This window comes from Lathyrus oleraceus, chromosome 7, assembly GCF_024323335.1.
Source record: "Lathyrus oleraceus cultivar Zhongwan6 chromosome 7, CAAS_Psat_ZW6_1.0, whole genome shotgun sequence".
Classification (NCBI taxonomy): Eukaryota; Viridiplantae; Streptophyta; class Magnoliopsida; order Fabales; family Fabaceae; genus Lathyrus; species Lathyrus oleraceus.
This window is the reverse complement of record NC_066585.1, coordinates 218,631,636-218,656,556: the sequence shown is the minus strand read 5'-3', so window position 1 is coordinate 218,656,556 and position 24,921 is coordinate 218,631,636. Positions and strand designations below refer to the sequence as shown.

Below are 24,921 nucleotides of genomic sequence, written 5' to 3'. Positions count from 1 at the left end.
GAAAGTAACGTGTACTTTTTTTTTAGATTGCATTGTTTTTTGAAGTCGTACCAGACATCATGAATGTAAACCTGATTTTTGTTGTTCATCTCTTTTGACATGAATGATTTTGCATGTCTTCTATAGATTGAAATGTCATCATCATTTCTAAAAATGATCTGTTTTATATCAGTGGTGAAACCGCTTCAGGTAAAGATAACCTCAACTCTCGATTTAAAAAATGATATCAAACTGTGGTCTACTGTTTGATCATACGAAGGTTGGATCTAGCCAAACAAAGCTAAATGTGAAGTTGCACTTAGAAGAAAACTCGATGATGGATACACAGAAAACATTTGACCAGAAATTACGAAACATGAATCAGAAAATATACATTTGGACAATAAATAGTTAATAGAATAGTGGTTAAAAGTGAGTATTATATTGTAACCAAAATAAGTTAGTATTATATGTTAGTAGTGGTATAACCACAATGGAGGTGGGAAAAATTAGTAGAAAGTTGCTTTAATGTATAGCAATTCACGTTTTACATCTGACTCTTAGCATCTACATATATAATTTAGACATCTTTTGAAATTCGAGGATTTAAATTATAAGTTAGTCTTATTATTATTTAGATTGTTATTAATTAGATATTTCAGATATAGTATTTTACTATAAGTTAAAATGCATTTGTATTTAAATATGTAGTTGTTATCATTTTTCTTTGAATCGATGAATATAGTTGAATTCTATTTTATTTCTTTGTATATGTTATGAAGAAGTTTGAGGAAGTTATGGCAATGAGGTCCATCTTATCTCTTAAATCTTTGGTAAGGCCAAAACATATATTCTTTCATCATGTTTCTCTTTTCCTTCTCACTCTGCGCTCTCCCCCTTTGTTCTTTCCCACCAAAGAACTAAAAAACATCTCTTTTATTAATCTTCGTTCTTCTTTCAATAATGGTGACAATTGAAGGTGTCGTTGAAGACAAAACCACTACGTCTCTATTGGGTCATAAGGAGAGCATTAATATTGGGCTAAGAACAACACACAATTGAGAGAGACACCACATATTTACTCGAAACTTTAAGGTGATAGGCGTGTGAGTTATGCCACTTATAAATGGTGAAGTCTCCATATTTATAACCAATGTGGGACTCCGACTCACACTTGGATTATTATTCATAACACTCCCCTTAAGTGTGATTCTACAATACCCCCTTCAATTGGAAACTCTTTTGACCACATACACTTGTACCTCCATTGACACATCTTCCTGGACATTTCGATACACTTCTTCATGGGCATTTCAATTTCAACGAGATACCTCTTTCTAGGGATTTCGATACAAGTAATTCGGCCCCTTTATTCGAACCAGAGGCTCATGATACCATGTGTTAGGGAAGTTTTTTACTATGGAGCATTGAACATTTTGAGACTTCTTCTTTTAGAGCAACACCTTTGTGAGAGACACACCACATATTGACCAAAAATCTTAAGGTGATAGGTGGGTGAGTTCTCTCACTTATAAATGCTCAAGTCTCCACATTACACACACTATTCATACTTGCTACATCCTCAACACTCTCTCTCAAGTGTGAGTCCACAATGCTCCCCCTCAAGTGGATGCTCTTCTTACTTCCACAAACTCTTGTACCTCACATAACATTTCTTACTCATCACCTTTGTGGCGCCATTGACACTCTTCAATGAAATGTTTCTTACTCACCATCTTTGTGACACCGTTGACTTTCAATTAAGTAAGTTAGTCCTTTTCTCGAACCAAATGCTCAACGAGTAGGATGCCTCTATTCACTCCCAATTCTATTAATGTAACAAATTCCTCACATCAATAATGTCTTCTCAATATTGATTTAATACGAGTTCTAACTTGCACTTTCTAATGATGATGATAAATTCGTTTCCCAAATCAATAAACTATATAAAAAAAACCCCGCTGACAAGATTCAACCCCAAGACAATTCATGATGGTCGTAGAAAAAGCTTCAATATTTTCTCCTTTTGTAAATCCGAGTCATACAATTAAGGTGTGTTTCCAGAAACACGGCCTTCCACCATACCTCAAGAAGACGAGTTGGCTCAAACAACAAGTCATGAAGACTCCACTAAAAGTAATAGTCCATATCAACCTAGAGAAACTCCCATTGACATTGTACCTATTGGCTTCCTTGTAGATCAACAAAAATCCATATTTACCATCATTCAACATGTTCTTCAACACCCAAAATCTTACATAAATCAAATTAACACATCAATTTCAGAACCATCAGGTACTCCTAAACCTAATTATTTTTTTACAAATCTAAATATCATGAATGTATCTTAAATACTAGGGCCATAGAGAATTTGTGTCATTCCAGTTCTTTATTTAATCATTTTTATAAATAAAATTGGTACTTATCAAGCTCCCAAATGTGGAATTTATCACATTTAATTTTGTTATTATATATTTTAATTAACGTTTTTATCAGAATAATATATTATTTATATATGTGAGTTTTATAACAATTTAATATCTATCTCTAAAGTTTTTTTTACCTGAATCACACAATTTATTTCAATTCATCTAAATGTCTTATACACGGGAATCTTCGTGGATCTATGTGTTTGCAGGTATAGTCAAAGTGTTCAAAGGTGGTGAAGTTTATGTTGAAGTTGCAAGTCAACTGAGTAGCTGCTTAGTTTTAATGATGACAACAGTTAATATCAAACGATGTCTAGTGATGTCAAGTATATGCTGAAGATAAGTCAAGAGGTCAAATATGCATAAGATGGTCGATAAATCTATCCTCCAAAATCAACTATGCTCTTAATGATCAAGACATCTATTTAAAGTCAACACTATTGTCAAACGGTTATTAAGGGAAGATTTTAGTTTCAAAGATTACTAGTGGTTTGTCCTCTCAAAATCTTAGATGATGGTAGTCAACATGAAGATATTTCAAGCCTCATCAAGAAGACTCAAGGTTCTTTTGTGATGTTAAAATCAAAGATAATGATGCTAAGACTCGAAGCTTCAAAGTTATGAAAGAGATGAAGTGTCAAAGCTCATCTGGTCGTGTTTGTTCCAGTGACCACTTTCTTGTAAAAGACATAATGATATTTTAGGAAATAGTATGGCTAAATAACATACACTAAAAAACTTTTGAGAAGCTTCAAATATTTTAATTAAATCACCAAAAAATAATTTTAAGTCATATCCAAATGATTAGAAGAGTGTCTGATTGATTGAAAGACATCTTCTAACTTAATAATCAATTATACTATTTGCATATTCTATTAGATCATGCTTAGTTGAGTGTAAAATAGGTTAGGACAATCTCTTAATTATTGGTAAAAACTATATATCAAGACCTTCCATTTGTGGCCTTAACAATCGATTATTTAAGGTATCTAATATTTTTTCCTAATCGATTAGGACATTGATTTGACTAATGGATTATTTTTAAATTTATACCACGCCTTGGCCTATATACAGGGAGACTCTAGATCACTTTTCACATCCAGAAAAATGATTCTACATCTCACTTTTCATTTCTCTCATAATTTCTTTAAATCTCTCATTTTTCTCACATATATTTAGCCATAGTGCTTTGAGAGTATTCTTGAGTCTAAGTGAGGTTCATTTTGTTGGAACAAGTTTTGTTCTACATCTATACTCCTTTTGTTTTGATAATAACAAAGTATAAAGATCCACTTTGTACTTTAATAGTTTGTTAAGTATGCAAAATTTGAACAAGTCAGAAGCTAGATAAGGCAAAATGCGAACAAGTCTGATACTGGATAAAGTAGAATCTGAACAAGTCAGAAGCTAGATAAAGCAGAATCTGAACAAGCATGATACTATATAAAGTAGAATTTGAACAAGTCAGAAGCTAGATAAAGAAAAATTTGAACAAGTCTAATACTGGATAAAGCAGACTCTACACAAGCCAGAGGCTGAACAAAGCTTAACAAACCAAACTCTAGACTTTGGACTCTGGATAGAAAGAATATGGACTATGGATAAGAAATACTCTAGACTACGGATACAAAGACTATGTACTCTAGATAAGTAAGACTCTGAACTCTGGATAAGAGAGACCATGTGTAAGAACAAGATTTGGTTATGCATCTTGCCTTTAGTTTTGCTGATAACAATGTATTGTTTCTTAGAGAACAATTTTGTACACTAATGGTTTTTATCTAGTGTGTAGCTTTTGCTAACAGGTTCTGACTCTAAAGCATTGACGTGTGACATAATCAGGTTCTGGAATCAACACACTCTAACTCTGAAGAGATACAAGTGCTTTACGAGATGCTGTTAAGTTCTAAAAAGCTCTTAGACAACGGTTCCGATGAACGTTTATGCTAAATCTTCTGACCGTGACTCTGATTAAAGAGCCTCTAAAGGATTGTCAACCTTCAAGATTATGCGCTCAAGTTCTGAAGATTCTGAAGAACAAGATCTAAAGACTCTGAAGACCAAGTTCTGAGGAATTGTGTCAAGAATCTGAAGCATACTTCAACATCATTTCATCAGAAGCCTCTGAGGATTAGAAGATAAGATTAAAAGATTTTGCATTAGAAAAATAGTACACAGTAGAAGATCACCCTTACATCCACTACACTGATTTTGTGGGCTAAGGACAGTACAATTGCACCATTTTGTATCCTATATTCAAGTCGTTATACAAAGAGACAGTTGAAATTTTCTATTCCAATTTTACCCTCAAACGGATCTTTTAACTGCCTATATAAAGAAGACTTCAAAGATTGGAAGAAGTTGCTCATGCTTATTCACTCATGCTATTGAATATACACACGTTTTTGATTAAGTATATAACTTTATGTGTATAGTCTTTGTAAACACACATAGAGTTTTTGCTCGTTATTGTGTGAAGAAATTCATTGTACTTAAAGTTGTTTGAGTGGTTTTCTTGAGTGACTAGGTTTTAGTCAGATAGACTCATGAAGACAAAGACGATTGGTCTTTGTGGTGTCTGTAATCAATTTCGATTATAGTGGATTAATGCCTTGTTGAGAAGGCAAAATCACCTTGGTAGGGTGGACTGGAGGTAGTTTCGTTAACAACGAACCAGTATACAAATAACCTTGTTATTTTTATTGTTTGTGTTTTTGCTTGATTGAGTTGGTTTTTGAAAAACTTTCATTTTTAGAAACTCAATTCAAACTCATATTTCTTGTGTTTCTTGTCACCTTCAATTGGCATCAGAGCTCTGGTTCTGGTCTTGATAAGAATATCAAACACTTAATAGTGTCAGATAAAGATCCAGCGTGGAACACATGTCTAATATTCCACCACTAGTTACTCAAACAAATGATAGAGATCACTACAATGCTAAACTTCCTGTTTTTGATGGAGATAGATTTAATTATTGGAAGGACATAATATAAAGTTTATTTCTAGGTCACGATGTTGATCTTTGGGATATGGTTGTTGATGACTACATACACCCAATAGATGCAAGTGACAATAAAGATGAAAGAAGAGTGTAACCTATTTAGGCAACAAATATGGTGTAAATGGACACATTTTATATGACCTAAAAAATAAGCTTATTTTTATTTGTAGGGATACCATTTTCTTTTAAACTTCCTTCCAATATCCCACCACAAGCAACAATCACATTCACACACCCTCTCATACATCTAACAACATCATTGACATTAGCATAGACTACAATCCTCGTCATAATAACATGAATATTCTCACAACCAATTCCAGTCTCATGCCCAACAATAATATTACAACCATAACTGCAACTATACCTTTCACTCACAAACCCACCAATAACACCACCAGTAATCCATCTCCCATGTCCATTAAGTCCTGCCCTTCCCGTTCCCAAACGCATAAGAAAATTCAGCAAACCATCCAAACCCCCAACATACCTCAAGGATTTTATTTGTGCCCTCATTCAAGGGTCCACTATTGATCATCTATCATTAATTGAAAAATCAAGAAGCAACAAGTAGTCTCACGCTCTTCATTTGAGGAAGAATACAAAACTCTTGCCAATACAACTTCTGAAGCCCTATGGTTGATCTACCTTCTCCAAGACTTTCCCATCTTACATTATAAACCAATCTCAATATTCTGTTGTTCTCTGTGAATTTTGGCGAACAACCTCTGATTTACCAAAACTTGTAGAATTGGGTTACTTGCAGGATCAACCACACAAATGTGCAGATCTAAATGACTTTGAAGATATCTAGAACAACTTTCATATCTTTCATTTTGGTTCTCTGAATATTTTATGTCGAAAGATGTTGATTAAAACGTTTAAACAGATGTAAATTTGACAAGATAAGATAAATGGCAGAAAGTAACTGATGAAAACATAAAGTGTCGAAAAGAAAGTGCAGAAAGACAATTGACTGGAAAACGTAAAAGGAATTCGTAAAGAAACTTTAAACTTTATAAAATAAACTTTGAAGGAATTTGGTGTTAGTTTACACATACATGTTCCAACTATGACTCTTTTCTCTCACACGGGTACTTTGAGTATTTTTAGGAATTTTGTACAAGTAAATTTTCACCTCTTTTTCGATAACAACTACCCTATTTATATACAAATAACATAACTGTTACTAACTACCAAATCCTAAAACTGTGACACATGGCTTTCTTCCTTTCGCCAGATGCTCCCACCCATCTTCTGCCAAACGTCACAACTCTTTTGAATTCGAATTTACACTTCACGTCGAAATGATGTCTCTCTCCAGGCTTTGTCGAATTGTTGAAATACTACAACATCCTCCATGTCTGTCAAAGTGCCTTTCCATCTGCAGATACCTTGTCGAAATGTCGAAGCTTCAATTTTGTCGAAGTGTCGAACAACACTTATCAACCGAACCGTTTATCCCATGTCATCATTTGTCGAAAGAACCATTCTGCATACCAAATCTCATGGCGTCGAAAACGCATGCATACAAATTGCCCCCCAGCAAAGATGTTTCGACCGTTTTTCTGGAGAAACAATCATTTATTGTCAACCAGCGTTTTGATGCCATGTCATTTAATCTTTATTAAACCCAAGTTTTGATAATCTCAATTTCCAACACAGACTCATCATTACACTTTCTCAAAAATGTCACGTCTAGCCCACGTTCAGAGTCTACCTCCATCATTTCCTAACATCATGGTCTCTTTTCAACTTCCAACTCTTCAACACCCCCAACAAAATCGGCCACGTGTCCCACTATCAACATTACCCTTTTGAAGCGTTTTTCATCATGTTCTTCCTATAAATACCCATAAACCTTTTTCTCTAAACCCTTTCAACGCTTCAGATTACTTTTCTTCATACCCATTTCTTAAGCTTTCATATTTCTCCTGAGAAAAATTCCTAAGTCCTTCCTAACAATGGCTCCTCAAAAACCTTCAAGCAGCAAACATTCCAATAAGAAACAAGATCCAGCTTTCTCTCCTGTGCACGATTTGAAAGGATCAGTAACTATTGGAAATCAATAGTATGTTCCAGAACCTCCAAATGAGAAAGAAAAAGAATGCATCTATAAATCCCAGGTATTAATCCCTGTTCTTATTTCTGGAAACTGTCATGCTATGTTAGGTCCTCTTCCAAATCCAGAGATTAAACCAAAACGTTTAAGAGAATTTTTTCCATCTTATTTCCATACAAAACCCATAGGCGCTGGAGTGAAACCTCAGCCTAAAGATAAAGTTGTAGAATAAAATGACCCATCGAGTTCGACAGATAATGGAGAATTGGACTTAGCCTATTTGAATTACCCCAGGATATTTAGAACTTTCCCCTGGTCGAAAGACCCCTTTGACTACTTATCTTGGCTAGATAAGATCGAAAAGGTTAAAGGGGATTTTTGGAAAGAAGTAGGCATTTTCGACCTTATTCAGTTGTCGAGAGTAGGACCCAATATCTATCCAAATATGCTTTTGGCGTCTCTCTACTTCTGGGATAGTACCTACAACACCTTTCACCTCCCTTGTGGGATGGTTACGCCCACTCTTTTCGACGCGGCAACCATTGTTGGCCTTCACCCCAACGGTATAGATTTCGATCCTACTGTCTTAAATGAAGATACCATCGCTTTCGAGACTAGCCTCTCCCCATACTCCTTATTTATGTCCTATTATCATGACAAGAGTACTACTGAAGTTTCAGATGTCGAACACATAGCTTTTCTAACTCTGTGGATATCCAAATATGTGTTTTTCTCTCGCTCCCTCCAGGTTGCTAAGAGATTCATTACCATAGCCAATCAGCTTCATGCAGGCACAAAACTATGCTTGAGCGAAATGATTCTGGCGAACCTTTATGAATCTCTGAGTGAGAGCGTACATCTTTTGAAAAACGCCAAAACTCAAGGTAAAATCAACTTATTAGGATCTTTTTGGTTCTTGCAATTATGGCTCAATGCCACATTTGAAGCTAATCTTCCTGTAGCGCCAGAAGTAGATGAAGAAGAAGTAAAAAATAGGACTGTCGAATGGCCAAGGTTGGTGCTAATAACGCCAACTGATGAAGGAATCAGCCTTCGACAAGCTTTCAAAAGCTATGTCATGATGTTTGCCAAGAGGTATCAGTTTACTTCGACCATGGCACCTTTTACTGATAGAAAAATTGGACCTAAGTGGTTTACCCAACAACTGCCTTTGGAGATGCAGAAGGATGAAAATATATTTCTGAATGTTTGGGAATCATTCTTAACCCCTAGGCTCCTTTTTTCTTACCGTAACACCACTAAAAACCAAATTGCTTTGATAGTTTATCAACCCAACCTTGTTTCTAGACAGTTTGGCCTAATCCAGATGAAACCTCAACCTATATTTCCCAAGAAAGGATCCATCATCTTTTATAACTCCCTTCATACTGAAGACGAGGGCAAAGAACTGTCGAAGAAACTGGCTGATGATTCTCTCGATATTCGACCAATTATATTTCGACCATCATTCCTATGTACTCCTGAGTTTGACGAATGGTGGAAAGATTATTATTCCAAAAAAAAATTCGACGTAGCTGCCTTTGCTACACATTTGACAAATGCTTTCGCTTTTGTGCAGGATCGGACCAAAAAAGGTATTCAAAGACACATTAGGGAAATACAGAAATTTCAAAAGTATTTCGAAACTGCATATAGACCTGATGATCTTAGTCGAACCATACACGAAGCAGCAGCAGAATTGAAATGAAAATTGACGGAGAAGTTTGAAAAACTGTCATTGCCTTCAAATCTTCGACCAGAGGCGCGCTATGACCTAGCTATCAGTTGTCATCCACCAAAATTCCCTCCTTTGCCAACCGCTGAATTTGGCATGGCATTTAGCCCTCCATTTCCAGATTGGTTCGTTTGTGGGGATTTTATGAAAAAAAATTCTCCGTCAACAGTACAAAAAACCTGCTGAGCGTGTGGTTCCGACTAAGTATCATCTGGGCGAATACCCAGGACACCTTCATATTGGAATAGAACACGTTCGCGTGGAGGATCCCATTCTTGAAGGTGTTCACAGAAAAACATGATTTTTCCTTTTGTTATTCTAACTGTATTATCATGTATTTCTTATTTTTGTTTCTGAATCTTCTTTCTTTCCCTAGCCGTGAGGATTCCTGCCAAGAAAACGTCTGTCGAAGCGTCGCCCAGTGCTGCTAAGAAGCATTCGACAAAGGTACAACACATCACTTCTTCTCATTTATTTGTTTCCTTTTAAGAAACTAACTGGCTTTGGTTTGCATGACTAGGCAAGTCGAAAACCCCCAACAATCCAAAAGAGAAAGAGTGAAGAGGAGAAAGAAGAGGATAAAGTCCCTAATGAAGAGTCTAGTGACGAATCTCCAGAGTTAATCCCTCCCCCTCAGAAGAAGAAGAAACTCACGAAGGTCTCTTCCCAAAGGTCCATCGTAAAATCAACTAGGAAGGATTCTGCAAGTACTCCCCCTGCTAAGCCTCAGTCGAAAGACACGGAGAGTGGGAAATCCAGCTTTAACACTGAGATTCCTGAGGTGAGTCTTTATTTCGACTGTATATGTTCACCTTCTTTGCATCTTTTTCTTCTAAATCTTAGAATTACTTTCAGGGACAAGTGGCTGTCGAAAGAACACCTGAGAAGATTCTGGAGGAAACAGTCTTAGAAGAAGATGTCCCCACAAGTGATCATGAAATGCAGACTGTGGCAGAATTCGACGCTACAGTGGGTGAATCTTCTGAAGATGAATCTCCTTCTCCTCCAGGATTAGATGCTGCAGCTCAGGGTGATGATACTGACATGGAAGTTGGGGTCGAAGATGATCACGAAAACGAAGCTGCCAAAGATGGGGGTAACCAGTCGAAACACACAAAGGCTGAGCAAATTTTAGAGCGAAACACTCCACCTGCTCCTGACCAGACCCAAGGGAGTGGCAAATCAACTGGTTCGACTAGTTTCTCTCGCGAGGAGCTTGAAAATCTCAAAGTGTAGAGACCTTTAGAGTATCTCAAGGCCATGCTTAGCGCCCGTTTTAATTTCCAAGATTCTTCGCAGAGCAGTTCGACCACTTCTGGGGCAACTTCTGAAGCACCATCACTCGGCAACATCTTGACCAAAATTAAAACGAAAATCCTTGATGTCGATTTGTTCAAAATTTTGGAAGAGAACTCTCTTGCTCACCTTGAACTTAAGAAAATTTTGAAGCAAGTGAATGTCTTGGAAGCTTCTGCTGAGGTTGGAAGTTTTGTGATGGAGCTGATGACCCTTATTGACTTGGCCACTGCAGATCTTCATCGTCAAAGAGATCTTACCAATCAAATCTCCTCAAAGTCTGAAACTCAAACTGCTGAATGGGATGCTGTTTCGACTTCGACTAACAACGTTTCAAAGTTGCAAAAGCTTTCTGAAACTTATGTCAAAGAGGTTGCTGCTTGTGATGACAATATCCAAAAATGGGAGAAACAGATAGCAGCACTTCAAGAAAAGATCTCTCAAGAGAAAAAACGTAAGGCATCCATACAGCAACCCAAGCAGAGCGAGATTGACGAAGAGTTGAGGGTGGGTATTCGACATGCTGAGAAGGCCCAACAACTTAGTCAAGAGATTGAGACTCTTTCTACTCACAAAAGTCTTTGTGATCATCGACTCCAGTTTCAGAGGCAGAAATTCGCCACTTTGAAGGAAACTTTTGCCAGTATTAATTTGTAGTCGAATTGATTTAACAATTCTCAGCCCTTTGAGGCTTTTTGTAATGACTTTAATGCCATTTTTATTTGGCAAATCTTATCACAATTATGTTTGCAATTATTCTATCATTATTTTTACTTCCTACAATATTGGCTTATATTTTTTCAAATACTTTCCATTTATCTTTAGGATTCTCTCATCCTTCCCTATTTCTTCAATCTCATACGCGTCATTTGAAAATATTTTCAAAATCTGGAAAGGTCCTTCCCACTTAGGAGACCATTTTCCCATTAACTTATCTTTTCGATCCATAGGAAGGATTACTTTCCAAACGAGATCACCAATTAAGAAGGTCTTGAATTTTACTCTCTTATTGTAAAACTTTTCGACTCTTTCTTTTTGTCTTCTTATTAGATCTAGCGCATGTAGTCTTTCTTCGTCCAGATCAACCAATTCATCCATCATCATACTCCAATATATATCTGATGGGATTTCATGATGCCTTTGCACTCTAACTGACTGCAAATATATTTCGACTGGTAAAACTGCATCATGTCTGTAAGTCAACTTAAATGGAGTCGAATTCGTTGCTTCTTTAGGAGACGTTCGACACGCCCACAAGACTTGATCTAGAGTCTTATGCCAATTTCTAGGTTTTTTCCCTACATGCTTCTTGATCAAATTTATCACTACCTTGTTGGCTGCTTCAACCTGCCCATTGGCTTGAGCATAGTAAGGCGTCGAAGTAAGGAGTTTAAGACCTGTTTCTTGTGCAAATTTCGGCATGTTTTTACCAGTGAACACAGATCCCTGATCTGTTGTTATTGTTTCAGGTATCCCAAATCTGTAAATTATGTATTTTTGGATAAAGTCTATGACTGCTTCTTGATCCACATTTACCAATGATATAGCTTCAATCCATTTAGTGAAATAGTCTATCCCAACCAAAATGTACCTTCGTCCTTTTGAAGAGGCTGGTCGAATTTCCCCAATCAAGTCTAAAGCCCATCCTCTAAATGGCCAAGGCTTTATGATTGAATGCAGCTCACTTGCAGGAACATGAGGTATGCCTGCATGTACTTGACACTCCTGACATCCTTTTGCAAATTCGACACAGTCCTTCAACATTGTTGGCCAATACATTCCCTGTCGAAATAATAACCACTTCATTTTGTGACCTGCTTGGTGTGCGCCACACGCTCCACTGTGTACATTCGACAAGGCTATGTAGGCTTCGTCTTCACCTAAGCATTTCAACAAGACTCCTTCTGCAGTCTTTTTGAACAATTCATTTCCAAAAAGTACAGAACTCAAAGCTCTGTATTTTATCTTTCTTTCTGCTTTCTGATTTGGGTCATGTAGATAATTCTTGATAGACTTTCTCCAGTCTGTAATTCCTGAATCATCTATGTTGAATATCTCAAAGTTTTCTTCGTCACCGCATCCTAATCTTATCGACTCCAAATCTGATGGGGACAACTTGGTGGATACGACTCTCCCTCTGACTTCAATAGCTTCTTCTAACTTTTCCTTCGACACTTTGTATCCAGACGCTAGTTGAGCAAGATCGTTCGCTTCTTGATTCTCCAACCTGGGAATGTGCCTGAAGACCACATTGTCGAACTCCTTGAGAAGTCTATTGGCTATTACAAAGTACATGATTAAATTTTCTTTCACGCACTTATACTCTTTCGTCAACTGCTTTATCACCAGTTCGGAATCGCCCATTATTTCGACTCTTGTTGCCCCCAATTTCAACAAGATTTTAAGTCCAGCGATCAAAGCTTCATATTCTGCTTCATTATTTGAACACAGACTTTCAACTTTGTACTTGAATTTTGTTGGAATTCTGTCAGGAGAAATAATCAACATCCCAACGCCAGTTCCATTTTTATGACTGGAACCGTCGAAATACAGTTTCCAAGGTTCTAATTCGACATATTCCACATCTTCGTCTATAGAATGGTCAGCTATGAAATCAGTGACCACTTGTCCTTTCACAACTTTTAAAGGCAGATATTTCAAGGAGTATTCTGTTAATGCTAAAGCCCATTTTCCAATTCGACTATGTAAAATAGATTTAGATAACATATACTTTATTACGTCGAAATGGGAGGAAATATATACATCAACAGGTTTTATATAATGCTTCAATTTCATACAAGAGAAATATACACATAGACATAGTTTTTCTATAATACTGTATCTAGTTTCAGCATCATTCAGGACCCTACTGAGATAATAAATGGCTCTTTCGACGCCATTCTCATCTTCTTGACACAACATACTTCCTAATTTTTTGTCTGATGCCGAAATGTACAATCTCATACTTCTTTTTCTGCAAGGAGACATCAGGATTGGGGGACTAGCAAGGTATCCCTTGATTTTGTCGAAAGCCGCTTGCTGTTCTTGCCCCCATGCAAAGTCTTCCTTCTTTAGTCGAAGTAGAGGAGAGAAAGCTTGCGTCTTTCCACTGAGATTAGAGATGAATCTTCTGAGAAAGTTGATTTTCCCTAGCAAAGACTGCAACCCCTTTTTGGTTGATGGCGCTTTCGCCTCCATTATGGCTTTGGCTTTGTTTTCATTTATTTCAATCCCCTTCTTGTGGACCACAAAACCTAAGAAATCACCCGCTTGCACACCAAAAGCACATTTAAGTGGGTTCATTTTCAAACCAAACTTCCTCATCCTTTCAAAGGATTGTCGAAGATGATCTATATGATTTTTCTCTGAAACAGACTTAATCACAATATCGTCAATATATACTTGCATGAAAGTCTTAATAAAGTCGTGAAAAATGGAATTCATAGCACGTTGGTACGTTGCTCCAGCGTTCTTTAAACCAAAAGGCATTACTACCCATTCGTACGTTCCTATTGCTCCAGGACACTGGAAAGCCGTTTTAGGAACATCTTCTTCAGCGATAAAAATTTGGTTATAGCCAGAGTATCCGTCTAACATACTTAAGTACTCATGGCCGGCTGCAGAATCTATGAGCATTTCTGCCACTGGCATAGGATATTCATCCTTTGGGGTAGCCGAGTTTAAGTCTCGAAAATCAATGCATACCCTAAGTTTGCCATTTTTCTTAATTACTGGAACAATATTTGCAATCCATTCGACATACCTGGTTGTGCGGATGAACTTGCATTTTAGAAGTCTTTTGACCTCCTCTTTTATTTTCGACAGGATTTCTGGTGCGAAGCGTCTGGGAGTCTGCTTTACTGGCTTCTTTCCTTCCATTATCGGCAACTGCATTTCGACCAAACTTCTGTCAAGACCAGGCATCTCGTCATAATCCCACGCGAAACAGTCTTTGAACTCTCTCAGCAACTGGACTATTTCGACCTTGAACTGGGGGTCCATTTTTGCGCTTATGTAGGTTGGCCTATTTTCTGCCCCCACTCCTAAGTTTATTTCTTCTAATGGATCCTGCGCCACCATCTTCTCGTTAGTTGACACTGGATCTTTTTCGAACCCTAGAGGTTCGTCGTCATAAATGGCGTCAAGCTTTTGGTGTTGCCATTTGCCCATTTGGTTGTTATCATGATCTTCTGCAACGTCTCTTTGGGGACATTGTTTGTCGGAATTTTCTTTGTTGGCTTCGACAGCCATGAATTTTACTTCAGCCTCAAGGGCCTCTTTGAGTTTGTTTTCGGCTATGTAAGCCGTAATTTTTTCGAGCGCTGATTCTTTACTCGTCATCGTCAAATTCGCTTCCCCATCCTGTTGGCGCTATATGAGTAGTTCCCCACATGTATGTTTCGCCAATTACTTCTTTATCCCACTGGAAACCATGTGTAGGATGAAGGTACATGGAGCAGTAGGCATTGTCTGTTGCCTTCAAGTCGAATTCGGCTGGACTGCATGGAGGTATGTGAGCCAGGTTCTTGTCGAAGCTTTGACTGTTGACATTGTTTATCTCTGTCATGAAGTAGCTTTGATCAGCCTCAATGTTTTCGACGATCCCGTCTGGCCTCCATATGGCTATTCGCTGATGCATCGACGAGGGCACTGCTCCTACGCCATGAATCCACTCCCTTCCAAGCAGTAGGTTGTAGTTCGCCCTTGAAGCAATGACCATAAACATCGTTGGCCTTGTTATGGTTCCGACAGTCAGATTCACCTAGATAACACCCATGGTGATTCCTACTTTTCCTTCATAATTCGACAGCACCATGTTGTGGGGTTTCGCGTCTGAGTCGTCTTTCCCTATCTTCTTCAACATGAAATGGGGCATCAAATTCACTGTTGCTCCCCCATCCACCAGTATCTTATTCACACCAACATTCTCCACCTTTCCTTTTATGAACAAAGGCTTCAAATGCGCTTTCATGGAGTCATCTGGTCTTTCGAAGAAAGCGTTCTGCTCTTCGACGCATCCATTATTCATAACATAGTAGCAAACGGGCATGTGTGCCATTGTTTCCTCTTCCATCTCGTCTTCTTCGTCTTCGACCTCCATAACTCTATCATAGTCTCTAGGGAGAACAGAGACCACGTTGCAGATCACATTGAAGGATGATTCTGAGTTAGATTCGAAGTTGTCAGTTATTTCGTCATCTTCCTGCATCTTCTCTTTCGACGCCACGGGTTCGACAATGCTGCCAGGATTGATCTGGAGGGAGGCCTCTTTTCTGCTCCATATCTGACGACTGTTACTAGACTCCGCTTTATCTTTTCTGTCAGTGTCTTTTTCATTCACGCTCTTTTCTGCAGCCTCTTTTTCTGCCCTCTTCTGCCTCTGGAATCTCCTCCATTGGGATCTGGACATGGAGTTTTTTCCTTTGTAATTCTCTGAAGGATATGGTCTTGGCTTGTGCTTTTCCATTTCCTTCTTGCCTTCCATCGAAGCGCCTCTCTGAACCTCAAACTTTCCCCATTTTTGTTGCCCCTAGGCATCTCTAATGGGTTGAACCCATTTGTCATCCATCGCCTTGTCAGATGGTTTATAGGTGTTCTGGCGTCTTTCTCCATGCCTCCACTGGTGGTGATCACTTCTCCTTGGGTCATATCTTACTGTTCCCCAATTCTCTTTCCTCTTGGCTTTATCCACTGCTTCCAGGTTGGTTGCTACCTTCCTGTCGAAAATTGCACTGCAGCGTGGGCACAACATTACTTCGGTTTTCATCCTTTGGCACCTCTTGATGAATTCTATTAGACTTTCCTCCTCTTTAGGATACGCCAGCCTCTGGTGCTCCTTTCGACGATGATCTTCGCCCACTTCGGCCTGGTCCCTCTGAGATATTTCCACCATGTTTACCCCAACATTTCGTTCGTCAGGGATGCTTAATTCGTTCATCTTTCTAATGAGTCTCTCCTCTTCGCCTTCGACGCCTTTTGGTGTTTGGTCTAACTCTTTCTCTGGGCAGCAACACCAAGATATGTTCTTGGGACCATGTTTGCAACAACATTTGTTCCAATTCCTTTTGGGGTCTTCCATCATCCTACGCAGAATTCCACTGACCACGGGCTTCAAAGGACCATTAACAGCTTCCGCTTTGATTTTTGTTACTTCTTCACTGAAAGGCCCCATAGTGTTGACGCAGTTTGCGACGTCACCTGTCTTTGTCTGATCAAGATCAAGGCCTTCAGTAGCCTTGTTTTCAATAATGAGGTCTTCATTAACCTTATTTTTCGTATTAGGGGGATGCTCAATTGCCTCAACTGTTTCTTCACTGTTGTCTGAAGAAACATCTTCCCAACCGCTTGGTTGGATTGTGTAGATGTCGATCTGAGAGCTTGCCGGTGCATTGTACTTCACGAGATAACCATACTTCCCACTTGGCTGTCCCAAGCGGTCCTAATTCCCCTCTTGTCAAAACTTCGCATCTTCGACAGTATCGTCACCGTCCCTTTTGTCGAAACCTTCAGTAGTTTCCATCCTTTTCTGGTTGTCGAAGCCTTCAGTAACTTCACCTCCGTTCTGGCTTGTGAGATCATCAGCAATCTCAACCATGTTGATGTTTGTGTCGAAACTTCCAGGGGCCTCCACCATTTCCAAATTGCCATCAAGAGCAACTTCGATCTCCACCATGTTCACGATGGATGGTTCAGCGTAGTGGGCTTCGACTGGCTGCATGGGATTCGAATCGATCCTCATCTGTTGTTTTGGTTTGTCACCAAACTTTAGCCTTCCGTCACGGATAGCATTTTGAACGAGATCCCTGAAAAGGAAACAACGAGACATTTTATGACCCAAAAAATTATGGTATTTACAAAAACCTCTCTTTTTCTGTTGTTCCATAGGCGGTTCTTTAGCGCCTGGAGGTTTTATTAATTGACCACTTTAACCAACAGATCGAAAATTTCGTCACATTTGGTGATGTCGAACGTATAAGTCCTTTTGGGGAACTTATCGTTGGTTTCGACTAGGTTTCCGTTCGACGGAGTTAGTACTTTGCACGAATAAGGTGGGCCTTGCTTTAGCTCTGCTAGGTCAATCTCTTGTTTGTCGAAGTTACTTGGTTCGTTTTTGTCGTACTCATCATCTTGGCAAACCCCTGTGTAGGTCACCCTTTCTTTTTTATTCTTATTTGCTCTGAATTTCTCGTCCCTTAACCTTTTGACCTGTCTCACTCTATCTTCTAATTGTGTCATATCCCTCAGATACTGGGTATTTAGTTTCTTCCTTATAGAATAATCTAGTCCCCCTGCGGCCATTTCGACCAACTCATGTTCTGGCACTGGAGTGAAACATCTAGCCTTTAGCAATCTGAACCTGTTTAAATAATCATGTATTGGTTCTGAGTGTTTTCTCTTAACACTGGCTAATTCTTTCAGACTTATTTTTGTTTGTCCCATGTAAAATTGTTCGTGGAACAATCTTTCTAATTGGGTCCACGTATATACTGAGTTTGCAGGCAAAGATGTAAACCAAGTGAACGCGTTTTTCGTCAAGGAACTAGGGAAATATTTTATTTTCAGATTTTCATTGCGGTCTATCTCCCCTACTTCGATCAGATAACGTGCTACGTGTTCTATGGTGGACTCGCTAGTATCCCCTGAGAACTTTGTGAACTTAGGAACTTTCCACCTTGGTGGCAGTTCTTCTTGCAGAATATATTCTGACAGTGGGGAAGCATAACTAGGCCTTTGTAATCCCATGTTCATCCCATTCTGTGCCATTATCGTTTCGACCATGGCCGCTAAATTATTTTCGACAGGGGGATTATTATACCGGATTCGCTGTTGCAACACAACGTCCGCGTCTTGGCCTCTCTGGATTACTATCCTTCTAGGCTCTTGTGGAACAGGGATTTCGACACGAGGCTGTTCGACTACATCCTCTTGGTTTCCGGCGTTTGTTTGAGGATTGTCTAACGGTATTTGGTTTATCGTAGGCTCTTCTTGGACCGCTACCACTGGGTTAGGAACCACTTGTTCTCTGTGTCGAGTTTGAGGGACTCCAAAGAAATCAGCAATGCGCGTCATTTGCGCTGCCAACAATTGGTTTGTTTGGGTGGTGTTTTGTATTAGAGGATTAAACACCGCTCCCATTTTTTGTGTCAACATTTGGACCATATCATGATTACTCTCGTCCATTTGTTGTCTAATTACCTGCGCCGAATTATTTGTTATCGGCGGCACGTAAAGTGGTTGTTGATTTAGTCTACTCATGTTTCCGCCATATCCTGACCCTTGTAAAGGTGAAGACATATTGGCCATAGAATCAGAATACACTACCGGGGAATTGTGTAGATTTGCCATTACTGAAGTTGGCATTCCAAATGGTTGTTCCCTACCGGGCAGAGGCATGGTGAAATTTGTCATAAAAGGCCTAGAAGTGTTTCCCATAGGAGGGGGTGTCCCAACGGGAATTTGTTGTGCCCTAATGGACGAACTAGGCACACTTTGCGATATTGAAACCGCTGGTATTGACCCTGTTGACGAAGGTACAGCCTCAGACACAGGGACTGATCCTACATTGCCTCCTGTCGAAGGGACCAGGTTGGATACTGGGATGGCTTCATTTGGATCAGAATTATTTAGGTTATTTGACTGATTCACCATTTTCCTTATTCTTGTTCTTTTAGGTCTTTCTACGTCAGATACGGCTAATTTACCGCTTCTTAGTCTCATACAACGAAGAAAAAAAAACCCTGATTATTATGTATTATCTAAGTTTTAGATTTCTGCACTGTCCCACTGGGCGTGCCAATTTATTCACTGTGAATTTTGGCGAACAACCTCTGGTTTACCAAAACTTGTAGAATTAGGTTACTTGCAGGATCAACCACACAAATCCTAGGACATGTGCATATCTAAATGACTTTGAAGATATCTAGAACAACTTTCATATCTTTCATTTTGGTTCTCTGAATATTTTATGTCGAAAGATGTTGATTAAAACGTTTAAACAGATGTAAATTTGACAAGATAAGATAAATGGCAGAAAGTAACTAACGAAAACATAAAGTGTCGAAAAGAAAGTGCAGAAAGACAATTGACTGGAAAACGTAAAAGGAATTCGTAAAGAAACTTTAAACTTTATAAAATAAACTTTGAAGGAATTTGGTGTTAGTTTACACATACATGTTCCAACTATGACTCTTTTCTCTCACACGGGTACTTTGAGTATTTTAAAGAATTTTGTACAAGTAAATTTTCACCTCTTTTTCGATAACAACTACCCTATTTATATACAAATAACATAATTGTTATTAACTACCAAATTCTAAAACTGTGACACATGGCTTTCTTCCTTTCGCCAAATGCTCCCACGCGTCTTCTGCCAAACGTCACAACTCTTTTGAATTCGAATTTACACTTCACGTCGAAATGATGTCTCTCTCCAGGCTTTGTCGAATTGTTGAAATACTACAACATCCTCCATGTCTGTCAAAGTGCCTTTCCATCTGCAGATACCTTGTCGAAATGTCGAAGCTTCAATTTTGTCGAAGTGTCGAACAACACTTATCAACCGAACCGTTTATCCCATGTCATCATTTGTCGAAAGAACCATTCTGCATACCAAATCTCATGGCGTCGAAAACGCATGCATACATTTGTACAACCAAAGTGCGATCTACATAACCACCAATTCAATTTTCCATTAGCGAACAAACCCATAGAAATGGATTGTCATTTGATCCGAGACGAAATACAAGAGAAGTTCGTCCATCTTCAACCTCTCAACTCTGCAAAACAGGTGGTTGATGTTTTTACTAAGTCATTACATTTTGGGTCCATTTTTTCTTCTTGTTTCCAAACTGGGTCTTATTTACATAAACTCCAATTAGATGGGGTGTTAAACTATAAGTTAGTTTTATTATTATTTTGGTTGTTATTATTTAGTTATTTCAGTTACCGTATTTTACTCAAACTTAGTTACAACGCACTTGTATTTAAATCTATGATTGTTATTATAATTCCTTAAATTAATAAATATTATTGAATTCCATTTTATTTCTTTGTATGCATTATGATGTTTATGGAAGTTGTGGCAATGAGGTCCACAACTTAATAGTAATATCTAATCTTAATATGTTAATTAATAATTGATATCGTCAACTTTAAAGTATAAAATAAATTGTTCTCTTTAGACTAAGTAAATATGATATTTAGGGCATGTTTGGATAAACATGTTATTTGCTATAAGCTCTCATAAGCTATCTTTATAAGAAAAGACAAAATAAATTTAAATTGTTTTTCTATATTGTTTTTATATATGTTATAATTTATTTATAAACAACAAGTAGATTAATTAAAAAAAAGATTACAAAATATTAGGGGGCAAAAATCTAATTGAATTAAACAACATTAAAAAGTCGTACACATCCCAAATTAACTACGATCACAACATTAGTAATCATAAAGAAATAAATAAAAGCACATACAATCACATGTACTACCATGGACGACACTAGATAGAAAAAAAAAGTATTAAGTTGGTCTTCACAATCTTAAATAATGGCGAATGAACCGAATGCCAACACAAATTGATTCAGGTTCCAACAACTCCCTCTAAGCAATCATAACAAGCATAAAAGGTCTTTTAAGTCAAGTAAACCTAAATCGCAATGACTCATGACATAAAAATCACAAGACTAGTATGGTAGCGACAAGGCCGTGAAACATAACAAAATCATTATTGTGATGGCGTCAACCCAAATGACTTGAAAATTGAAGATCACAACAAAGATCTCAACGAATCTGAAAAGATTTTGAGATCAGAGGCAAGTCACACCACCACCAACCAACAAAACCTTACAAAATTTTGAGGCCGAAACAAATCATCAATCTGCCGAAGTACACTAAAGCAGTTATTCGGAGAACCATCCAAACGAAAAACATAAAAAATAGACCGCAAGAGAACCACCTCAAATCTGTGTGACATCATCAGAGGCAGAATGGAGAAAACCCCGTCAACCCAAATGACTTGAAAATTGCAGTTCTCAACAAATATGAAAAAAAAATCAGAGTTTAGAGGCAAGTCATACAACCATCAACCAATAATTTAAAACAAATCCTTGTAGGTTTTTGAGGCCGAAACAAAATCACCAGTCTGTTGGAGTAGACCAAAATAGTCCATTGGAGAATCATCCAAACAAAAATAGGGAACAACAGTTTTCGAGAGAACCACCTCAAAATTGTGTGACGGAAGCGAAGGTAGGATGGAGAAAAACGTCCAACGAAGCAAAAGGATGCCGCGGAGGAAGGAACTCATCACACAAACTGTTTCACGACCTTGTCACCGCCTTGTCAAGCTTATGATTTCTTAGTTATGGTTTGCTACGATTTATGTTTGTTTGACTTGAAATACCTTATGCTTGTTGGGATTTCTCGCAGGGAGTTGTTGGTACGTGAGTCAATTTGTATTGATGGGCAGTTCATCTGCCATTGCTTAAGATTGTGAAGACCCATACAACACCTTTTTTTTTTCTAATATTTCGTCCTTATATGCAGGTTAAATGGATAATGCATGTGTTGTGTATGTTTTCACTTCTTTCTTTTAGACCACTATTGTTGTAGTAGTCGTCTGTTTGAGATGTTTACTATTTTTAGATGTGGTTTCACTGAGTCAAGTTGTTGCCCCTAATATTTTATAATCTTTTTTATTTTTAACTAATCTACTTGTGATTTATAACTTTTTTTTATAACATATATAAAATACAATTTAAAACGTTCTGTGTCAATAGGTAGCCTCCCTTCTTTGGGGGTGTGATGGGTTTCTTCCTCCACACCACCCTTTTGTTCTGTTGGAGATTTTTTTCCATTCCACCTCCGCCGCCCGCACACATGCTTGAGTTGATTCTCTGGTGGACTATTGTTTACTATTTTTCATTTGGATGGTTCTCCAACGAACTTTTTTGGTCTACTATGGTAGATTGATGATTTTGTTTCGGCTCGAAAACCTTCAAAGATTTATTTAAATTGTTGGTCGATGGTGGTGTGACTTGCCTGATCTCTGATTCTTCAAAGATTGATTGAAGAAAGCGGGACTATATATGTTATAAATTGTTTCTATTAATTTTCTTTAAAAAATTTATAAAAATAAGTTTTTTTTTTGTTGAAAAATATCACAAATTATTTTGATTAAGTATTTCAAATAATGTCATATACTCATATTGTTTTCATTAGACAACCTCAAATAAACCCATCCAAAGCAACCCTTAAAACATACAAATACAAATAGTACATTTTCTAAAGTTTCAAGTGTGTGTCTAAGTTGTAATGTACTCGTGCTCCCCTTTAATCATCAAATTTCGCCGCAACATATTACTTGTATTCCCATTTGAACTTAAAGTCAGTGGTGTGCTCATAATGCTTACTTACCAAATCTCCAAACTCAAAGTCATGGTGGGTAGCACCTTATGAGTGCGGAATGTGGACCATTATTCAAATCATTCTTAATAATCACACCACTACCAAGAAAACAAGGAAAAATGTATATCACTTCATCATTATCAAAATTGAAAACTAACACCACCTACTAGCCACTATATAAACCATTATAACCAAAAACCTGATCCATCCATGTCCATTTCCCATTGAAAACATGGTTTCATCAAAACATTATCAACTTTCATTTTCAATCACCTTCCTTCTATGTTTCCACTTAGCAATTTCTCAGATCATTGATGTTCCAATATTATCTCCAATATTATCTCCATTAGTCCCTGACATACTAAACTTCTTAGACCAAAGACTCGAATTGGTTTTCTCAATCATTCAAGCCTTCAAAAACACAATAACTTCAGATCCATTAGGAATAACATCAACATGGATTGGTTCTGATATATGCAACTACAAAGGCTTCTACTGCGATAACCCACCGGATAATCTCTCCGCCACCACCGTTGCCTCCGTCGACTTCAACGGTTTCAACCTCGCGGCACCGTCTCTCGACAATTTCATCGACCAACTCCCTGACTTAGCTCTCTTCCATGCAAACTCCAACAATTTCTCAGGTACCATTTCACCGAAAATAGCATCGCTTAAATATCTATACGAACTCGATCTAAGTAACAACATGCTCTCCGGAACATTTCCATCCTCGATCCTGAACATGCCAACACTTTCGTTTTTAGATATTAGATTCAACCAATTCACCGGAACAGTTCCTCAGCAGATCTTCATCAAAACACTGGATGCAATTTTTCTCAATAACAACAACTTTCTTCTCACACTTCCAAACAATATAGGCGAAACAACAGCAGCTTATATCACATTCGCTAACAACAAATTCTCCGGTCCGATTCCTCCTAGCATAGGAAAAGCCTCATCCACTTTAATCGAAGTTTTATTATTAAACAACCAGTTAACAGGTTGTCTTCCTTACGAAATAGGATTCCTCCAAAACGTCCAACTATTCGACGCGGGTAGTAACGTTTTAACAGGTCCGTTACCGTGGTCGTTTGCGTGTTTGAAGAAGGTGGAAGAGTTAAACTTTGCTAGGAACATGTTGTATGGTCAGGTTCCAGAAGTTGTTTGCGCCTTGGAGAATTTGTCGAATTTGACGTTGTCTTATAACTATTTTAACAGATTGGGTCCATTATGCAGAAAGCTTGTAAGAAATGGTGTACTTGATGTGAAGAATAACTGTATTTTCGATCTTCCTGATCAAAGATCGATGGAGGAGTGTGTGAAGTTCTTTTCTCTTCGGAGAACTTGTCCGCGTCCTGGAACGTTTAATGTTATACCGTGTCGGAGTCCAACACGGGCAAAACCACCCGGAAATAAGAGGAATTTGTTGTCATATTCAGCTCTTGAGAGAAACAGAATGGTTCTGATTTAAGGAATTGGAGAAGTGTTCACCTGATTTTAAAGGTCTTTATGTATATGTTTCACATGTTGATGATGCTTCATACATTAGTGACTTAACGTGTAATTGCTAGCTGCAGAATATTTACAATCCAATTAACAATACAGTGGAAAATGCATCTGCAAGAACAAAGTAATACAACCATTATAGGAGATTCATATATAAGAACAAATTAAATACTAAGCCTCTAATAGTAGAGGTCAATCATATCATCTATTCCCACACCCGTATGAATATAATAGGACATATTTAGCAATGTAATGAACAAAAAATTTGCTCAATCTTTTAGTATTGTTAAACAATTTTTAAATGCTTTTGTTAAGAAAAATTTAGCCCATACCCCATCAATTATCATTCTACCCTTACATTATAATTTTTTTTTACCAAAATGTCCTCATATATATAAGTTATATTTTTAAAATTTTCATTTTTGACTTCACTCTCGCTTCAAGTCTTTCGAAACAACACGTTTCATCGCTGCAAATCGGAACTAATTGGAAGTCTTCTGATTCACAT

General features: G+C 37.9%; 1 protein-coding gene across 2 annotated transcripts; it reads left to right on the top strand.

The window, feature by feature from the left end:
- The first annotated feature begins 23,030 nt into the window (after window positions 1–23,030).
- Window positions 23,031–24,557, top strand: LOC127108213 (uncharacterized protein At4g06744). Of its 2 annotated transcripts, XM_051045642.1 has the most exons (2): window positions 23,031–23,551; window positions 23,672–24,557. In XM_051045642.1, the coding sequence occupies exons 1-2, from the start codon at window positions 23,140–23,142 to the stop codon at window positions 24,376–24,378; spliced, it is 1,119 nt and encodes a 372-aa protein (XP_050901599.1). In that variant the 5' UTR covers window positions 23,031–23,139; the 3' UTR covers window positions 24,379–24,557. The 2 variants fall into 2 exon arrangements, with proteins under 2 accessions (XP_050901599.1, XP_050901598.1); XM_051045641.1 differs by having other exon boundaries at window positions 23,035–24,557.
- Window positions 24,558–24,921: the final 364 nt, after the last annotated feature.